Source organism: Diachasma alloeum, unplaced genomic scaffold (genome assembly GCF_001412515.2).
Source record: "Diachasma alloeum isolate Michigan unplaced genomic scaffold, Dall2.0 Dall_scaffold_01032, whole genome shotgun sequence".
Taxonomy (NCBI): Eukaryota; Metazoa; Arthropoda; class Insecta; order Hymenoptera; family Braconidae; genus Diachasma; species Diachasma alloeum.
Window position 1 is genome coordinate 201,881 of NW_021681144.1, and position 8,621 is coordinate 210,501.

At 38.4% G+C, this 8,621-nt stretch overlaps 2 protein-coding genes across 2 annotated transcripts; both read left to right on the top strand.

The window, feature by feature from the left end:
• Positions 1 to 205: 205 nt before the first annotated feature.
• On the top strand, positions 206 to 2,086 carry LOC107045636. Its single transcript, XM_015267957.1, has 3 exons — positions 206 to 421; positions 619 to 738; positions 1,349 to 2,086. The coding sequence occupies exons 1-3, from the start codon at positions 206 to 208 to the stop codon at positions 2,084 to 2,086; spliced, it is 1,074 nt and encodes a 357-aa protein (XP_015123443.1).
• A 3,288-nt stretch (positions 2,087 to 5,374) lies between these two features.
• On the top strand, positions 5,375 to 6,687 carry LOC107045637 (formin-like protein 14). Its single transcript, XM_015267959.1, has 3 exons — positions 5,375 to 5,428; positions 5,756 to 6,474; positions 6,591 to 6,687. Exons 1-3 carry the CDS (start codon positions 5,375 to 5,377, stop codon positions 6,685 to 6,687), a joined length of 870 nt encoding a protein of 289 aa, XP_015123445.1.
• Positions 6,688 to 8,621: the final 1,934 nt, after the last annotated feature.

The window sequence follows — 8,621 nt, forward strand, 5'->3', positions numbered from 1 at the left end:
GCTTCTCCAAACATATTTAGATCGATACGATACAGAGCGTGAGAAGACTGATTTGGATACAGAATACGGTGTTCGTTCTTTGAAAAACAATATGAAGCTTGGTGATTCTGTAGTCGATTTTTATGGAAATTCAATGAACCTTAAGGGTGAGAAATATACATTAACTCCTGGTCTAATTGAATTGATCTTTAAGAAGTCACTTAACATGAGTCTCATAACCGAAACTGATAAACATACTTACGGTAATATCATACAGAGTACAAATGCTCATCGAATGTGGTACAAGCCTAGTGGAGCTATTCGAACAACTAGCAGCATGAAATATTACAACATTATCGCAAATCTTATTGACTCCAAGAAAACTGGAACAGCTCTTCCTCATCATATGATTGCATCAATAAAACCTAACAAAATGGACTATGTATATTGGGATGATCCAAATGAGTTGGTGGATAAACTCCGATTGCTTATGGCATCACAAATCAGCTGGGAATATGAGTCACACCAATGAAATTATGTCAATAATGAAAGAATTGCGTGAGGCCGGCATTATTTATTAGACTGTGACAATGATAATTCATCATTTGAAATATGAGTATTGACGTGTTTGGACGTCAGTTGAGTAAGAGTGTTGTGAGGACTTCTGGTAGTCGGCGTCCTCCAGGAGAAGGTTTTAAAGTTACTTCCGATGGACACTATGATATGGATCATCGCAGACTGTGTAATTTAGCTGATTCGGTAGAGGACTATGATGCAGTTTCCTTGAAAATAATGCGCAATATGATGAGAGAGGAGATTCGTCTTATATATAATGTCACTAGATCTATGGGTGGGAGAATTGATGGAATTCAAATAATGATCCAATCATTTCAAGAAATTTTTTTGGCGACTATGAGGCAAAAACGTGTAGATGAAGACGAAGTACAAGAATGGTTGGTTGATCATTCAAAGACCATTAGGCATTTGAATGACGAACTAACAACATTGAAAGAATCTGTCTCACATCAGATTCAGATAATCCTTGATGGTCTGCAACCAATGATCACGAAACAATTGAAAAGAATTCAAGAGGATACAAATCAAGACTTGGCGTTGCGTAATTCTGAAATAATTGCTAACTTGGATAAACGTTTAATTGCATTGGAGAATGAACAAAAAAACGGTAGTAGTTAAGGAGCTTCATAGACCACCTCGAAGAAATTATTCATGACGGCATGTTGATGTGCGTGGACTGGATGAGACTTGGCAGGCTGATCTTGTTGACATGACTACATATGCTCGTGAAAACAAAGGTTACAAATATCTTCTAACAGTCATTGATATACAAATAATTGATATTTTTACAAAGTATGCTTGGGCTGTGCCAACTAAAACTAAAAATGCAAAAGATGTGACGAATGCCATGAAGTCTGTGTTGAAACAACGACGTAAACCACAAAAATTGCATGTGGATCGAGGAAAAGAATTCTACAACAATGAATTCAAGAAGCTGATGAAAGATAATGGTATCACTATGTATTCAACATTCAGTAATCTTAAAGCGTCTATATGTGAGCGATTCAATCGTACACTCAAAGAAAAAATGTGGAAGCAGTTCAGTTTGCAAGGAACATACAAGTGGATTCCTATAGTCAAGACGCTGGTTCAGTCTTATAACACCAGAAAGCATCGGACAATCCATATGAAACCCATAGATGTCTCTGCGGACCATGAGAAATATCTTCTACGAGATGTTTCCGGTAAATTCTATGTGAATCGTACGAAAAAAGTCGAATTCAAAGTTGGAGACAGAGTTCGGATCAGCAAATACAAGAACGTATTTGAAAAAGGCTATACACCCAACTGGACAACGGAAATATTTACTATCGATGAAGCTGTCAACACCGACCCCGTGACGTACAAACTCATAGATTACGAAGGAAAGCCAATTGAAGGTGGATTCTACCAAGAGGAACTAACCAAAGTAAAATACCCTGATGTCTATCTCGTGGAAAAAATCCTTCGAAGACGTGGGAATCAAATTTTTGTCAAATGGCTGGGCTTCGATCACTCTCACAACAGTTGGATCAATAAAAATGATTTATAATTTGTGGTATTCAATTTATTTCCATTACAAAAAAAGATGTACAATATTTTTATATACAAGAATAAATGTACAATATATACAAAATAAACCAATGTTCATTGACAAATCACGGTCTTCCTCTTCATTTCTCATAACCGTATGGTACAGTATCAGTAGTATTAGGACAGAGTATCCTCTTGTCATCATGCCAACTTAAAGCTAATTTCCGTTGGTGGATCGTCTCAACATCATGTTTCTTACTTCTAATCAAATACTGGGACTTAACTAAATTCTGATTATGAAAGAGACATTCTTTGTAATCATCGAATGTAATGGTTTTTAAGGCTGAACTTTTGATACCTTTGGCTCACTTCTTTTCTTTATTTTCTCCATGAATTTTGAAAGTACAAGACTTGGCTCGTAGGCCAACAAATTCACTCATGATTTTCCCGTTGCATTCGTCTTTCATTAAACCCAACACCTTTTTATTGACTCTTGGAATACCATACTCATTGTTCTCAGGATAATCTGACGTATCGAACTTGGAGATATCATGTTTAATGTATTCATAAATGTCTAGGACATTGAATTGATACAGGAGACTGTCTGTATCAGTGTATAATAATTTCGCTCGATCGCCAACCGTATTCTTAACATATTCATAATGAAAATCATAGATGAATATCTTGGAAATGTCAAGGATAGAGAATCCAATGTAAATGGGTTTATTGAAAAATATTTCGTTACGATTCAATTCGATGATGACCAAATTCTCCTCTTCATCGAATATCGTACAGCTGTGGAAATTCAGTTGAGCAATCAAAGCTTTAGCGCCATATCTTCCATTTCATTTTGTCACAAGTCTGACATCTTTCTGTTTCCTCACATTTTCTATAGTTTTTCCGAAGACAGCGTTATTCATCAGCTTGAAGAAGTTCTTCTCGAATTCGTTGGTGGATTTCTTTCGCAATTCAGTATTCAAATCTATATACGGTTTTAACCAAGCAGCTTGAGCAAATTTCAATGCACGGTGAATTTTCGTCAGTCGCATTCCTAGCTTGAGACATTATTTTAAATTTTTGTAATGTATTACGTAATTTTTCTTCGATAAAAGTGTAGTCATTAATTTTGCAATTTTCTTCTGCGGTGGAATGAAATATTCTGGACAAAGCGGTAAGTCTTTGTGTAATTCATGGAGTTCTCTCGTGTCGCCAGATCAACTTCCAAGATATATCCTTTGGAGGACTCGTCTGAGATGCAATTAACATCAATTGATGATGGATCCACCCATTCAAATGATCCATAGGGGAGATACTGAGACATAGCGGCACTGTACAAATTGTTTACATCGAAATACATCAAACACTCACTTCTCTGTTATTACTCACTTCTCACTTCTTTGTTAGAATCAAATTTATCTCCCATATATTTGTCATTAGCAGAGCCATACCGATTTGCACATTGAGCAACTCCTCCTCGAATACCTTTTTCAATGAATAGATGCATCTCAATGTCAGTCAACAATTCGAGATTCACACGAGTGCCTTTAAGCATGGCATCAAATGCCAATCCAGGTGTTGTGAAATAGTGTAGAGGATCAAGCTTGTATACAGAGAGAAAACTGTGTCTGAAATTTTGGAAGATATCTGCTAATAATAAGACATCTGTCTTCAAATACATATCACAATATTCACCCAATGATTTAATATCAAAAATATTCCAAATGTTTTGAGCGTGAGCATAATCTTCCATAGAAATATCCTCATTATTCAATTTTGAATAGAATTTTTCTCTTGAGGGTAATTGTTCCTCATCCAGTTTATCCCAATTATCAATGTATTCATAGGGGAACACATTCTTCCGAGTTAGAAGTTGGAATTTCTCGAGATCATTATCACAAAATTGCCATGTTATACGTTTTTATCTTCATCACTCAGATAAGAAGCCAATTTCTCTAAACTGCTGGCCATAAATCTGTATGAATCGAGAAACCGTAAACTGACTTGGGTGCCCTGAACATGTTTTGTAAAAGCAATATATTTCTCTTTGTTCAGTGGGATCAAATGCAAAGAACCTGGGTACTTTGTAGCTAGAAGTTTGATGAAGAAATGTGAATCATAACTGGAAAGATTATGAAATATCACTGGAATAACTCGGGAATTTTTATAGTTGACGTTGCATTGAGGATGTGCTGGACCGCGATATTTTCCAGTGAAATGAACATGATCATGATGTTTCATTGCATTTTCTGTGAAAGGTTTTTCACAAATGTGACAAGTTGAAGCTGTTTCATACTCCATAATTTGTTCGTTTGTAAGTGGATCCATTGGAACATTCATATCTTAACAACTGTCAATCTCCTGAGCTATTTGCTGCAGCTCATCTATGAACCAATCGATGCAATCGGAGCCACGTCTAATCTTGAATTTTGATCGTGTATTGTCGAAAGAACAGTGTAAATAGAATGCAACACTGTGTGTTATATGCTTCTGTGTGAGAGATTCATTATCAATTGACTGGATAATGGACTGAAGATCTGCATATATGAAAAATGTTACCATCTCTTTAAACTTGTAGTTCTTGAAATTCAGAATATTTGTTTCTTCAGAGGGTAGAACAATCTTACATCGAGATACGCGGTCGCGTATCGGCCAAGTAACCATTTCGATTCTCATTCCTTTCATTCAAATTCAATTCAAAAATTCAAATCAATTCAAACCAGGCCGACTGCTACCGCGTATCTATACACGAAGCAACTACCCCCTCCACTACCTCTTGATGCATTTTATTTCATAACATTAAAATCCGACATATTACGTGGAAATTGACCATAGTTTCATAATGTAAATTACATATGCGCTTCCCATTCATGCCTTCACTTTTTTTTTAATAAATATTTATAAAGATACGTGCATCACACGGCCTTGTATTATTATTTTCCAGACTGAGATTATCGTAGCATTAGTTTTTTGTTTAGGAGTTGGCAGTAACTGACAATATCTTTCGAGTTGTCGATGTAAGGTGGCCAACTTGTCTCCATCGAATGAGGCCTCAGACTACAGGCTATAAGCAACAATTCAACGCACAATAAAGAGGCACAAGCAATAGCTACATAACCTGTGCGGCAGCGAAATATTTGAGACGTCAAAGTCGGTTAATTATCCCGTGATAATTATTTATTGTACTGTTTATTTTTATTTTGCTGTGTTCCGGGGCCTTCTGAAAAGCATCAGCCCGATGCGCATGCGTGTATATAGTGAAAAGTGAGATTAGACAAAAAAAAAGTATTCTCTTTCTTAATCGTCCAACATGTCGGGATTGAATATCAACCATCAAATGGATCTTAACTATGACGATGATTTCGTAAGTAATTGTCTTTTAAATCTGTTTAATTGCATGTGATAACAAGTATTTCGAGTCACGAGTTTTGATTTTTTTATAGGGGGTCTTTCTATATTTGTTATTGTCCGTCCATTAGCGAGATTCTTGGTCCACGTAACATTTTGAGGTTACGGAGAATGAGAAAAATAGTATTTTGGGTTGGTGGGTGGCAATTTTTATCACTATGAAGGAAATAACTCCCTCCATCCGTTAAAAAAAAATCAAAAACTTCTTGAATGATAGCTCAATATGATGGATATATATTCATTAAAAATTTTTTCGTGGATTGAATTGGCTCAACGCCCAAAGGCACCATCACCCCCTCTCCCTGAAGGACAACGACCACAAGTAGCAGCAGCAGTACCACCACCACCATCACAAGCAGCAGCAGTAGCAGCACCACCACCACTACCACCACAAGTAGCAGCAGCACCACCACCACCACTACCACAAGTAGCACCACCACTACCACCACCACTACCACAAGTAGCATCACCACCACTACAAGTAGCAGCAGCACCACCACCACCACTACCACAAGTAGCACCACCACTACCGCCTGAGAGGCAGCAGCCAGAGCGTCAACCTCTACAGCAGCAGCCACCGCTTGGAGGGCAGCAGCCGGATCCCCATCCCCAGCAGCGACAACTACAGCCACAGCCTCGAGGCCCACTTCAAGCGAATGAAATTCCTCGGCTCATCCATTTGTTGGAGAGGCCGGTAGATCAAAATGATCATGGAGAAAATCAGCGAGGCAATCAAAGAGGTAGAAGAGTGAATCAGAGACGTGGAGGAGGGAATCATGAAGGAATGGTGGGGAATCAGAGAGGTAGGGGAGTGAATGCCGGTGGACGAGGAAGGGATGGCGGTCATCGAGGAGGGTATCTAGGACGTGCAGACGTGAATGTGCGAGGAAGGAGAGGGAATGGAGGAGGTGGAGGATGGAATCAAGGTGGTGGCAATCGGAGAGGCAGACGAGATGATGGGAGAGGAAGAGCTGGACATTATCTCGAACGTCGCAATGCTAAGTAGGTTCATTTGGAATTTTTTGAATGCACCTGTGATTTATTTTTTCACAACTCTCGCCAGTTATTTTCTGCTGACTTTCGCCATTTTAATAATTCTTGGATGGATTTCCTTCTAGATATTGGAGAAGTAAATATCTTCAGATGAAGAACAATCCACCTCGAGAAGGAAGCGGTGTTGGTCCAAGCTTCCATTATTATGTGAACAATAACTGATATTAGACTCTCGTTATTTCTTCGAAAAAAGTCATGAATTTTCATTATCATTTCATGTGATGAAATGAAAAATACAGTACTGAGATGAAAAATACATTCAAGTTAATAAAATTTCTCTCGAGCAATGGATGATTCAATTCTAAATGTTCTTCCAAAACCAAACGAGTGGTTAAATAACGAATTCATCAATTGATTTGAAAATTTATGAACCTTGCCGAGTTTTTACTTGCCCCCCGGCACCGTTTCTCCGCTATTCCGCTTTATCATTCAATGGGGTATGTCTTCAAATCTATCATAATTAGTTCATCAAATTCAGAAGAATAAATTCAAAATTTCTTTTCTTTTTCAGAAACTTCTGAGGACTTTTTTGACGGAGGAAAACACTTAAAATATTTATCTTCGTTTAAAGTTGTTTCAAAAAAATGTTTTCTACTGCCGAGTACCATGATTATGAGAATGTTCGAAAAATTGAGTTTTTATTATGAAAATAGGTACAATTTTGAAGGAAATGTAACTATTGTAACAAAAATGTCATTTTTCATTATTCGTCGCTGAGGACTCGGAAATATTTTGTTTAGGAAATTATTTTTTTTTAAATTAAATTTAGGAAATTATTCTGTTCTGCTTGCAGTGTCATTACTTATTAGTAATACGGGAACTACTATGGCGCCCCCCACCCACAGTCACTCCGACCCCACCACTGCACCGGTCAGAGTAGCACGACTCTGATGCAGGCAAGTGGTGGGGTGGGAGTGACTGTGAATGCTGTGGGTGCGTGATAGCAGCTATCATACAGGGGAAATAAAAAACAGAGAATTTCAGTTATTANAGTAGTACGGGAACTACTATGGCGCCCCCCACCCACAGTCACTCCGACCCCACCACTGCACCGGTCAGAGTAGCACGACTCTGATGCAGGCAAGTGGTGGGGTGGGAGTGACTGTGAATGCTGTGGGTGCGTGATAGCAGCTATCATACAGGGGAAATAAAAAACAGAGAATTTCAGTTATTAATTACATGTATATTTTCCCAAAAATAATGTCCCCATGAATTACATATTTTTCTTATAAATTACTTACATTTTTGATTCCACGACGTACAATTATAACCACGGCCACTAAATAACTTCCCCTCGGGGACACTATTACGTTTTTTATTCATAAATGCATCATGATATTCACGCACTAGACGATAATTAGATATGAATCGATCGGTGAATAACGAATAGAACTTCTCAGGAGTAGCAAACATAGCCATACAATGCAGAAAAAGTACACAGTATTATCCACATACACTCGAGTCATGATGCTGGAGCTGCCGGATGCTGCACCTGAAGAGTTTACAGTTCTTTTGGAGCCTTGCAGCGTGCTGGGGCACGATGGGAGGTAGTCCGAAGCTGTCGAAGTACCATCCTCTACCATCTCGATCAACGTACATGGCGATCCAGTGTTCTCCTGGTTGGGTGTGGTCATGTGTGTTCGCTACTATTGCAGTCGGTTTCGTCCACGCCGATGGGATCTTGTCCACTGGATATACACCAACTGTATGATTCGGTATATACTGTCGGGCTTCTAGAATCTGTACTGTGTTCATCAGCAGGAAATTTCTCTTTGGATAAACTTTTTAATCCTTCCTCGTTCGAAGTCAACCACGCTTTGATTTGAAGGACTCGGCGCATAGCACATATAAAGGTTCTGTGATTCAATGTACTATGTATGAGGCATGATGGAACAGCTACTGGTGTACAAGCGAATAGTGGCGATCTAATGTGGCCCTTCAAATTGATAACATCTCGGGTAAGAAGGGTAGCAGTGAATTTCGTTTGCTCACAACCATAGGTATACACGTATTTTATTCCTTTGGTAACGGCTCGTAATACTGCATAGACATATTTAGAAGATGCTTCTCCTTCATACCAATCTATACCGTGACGT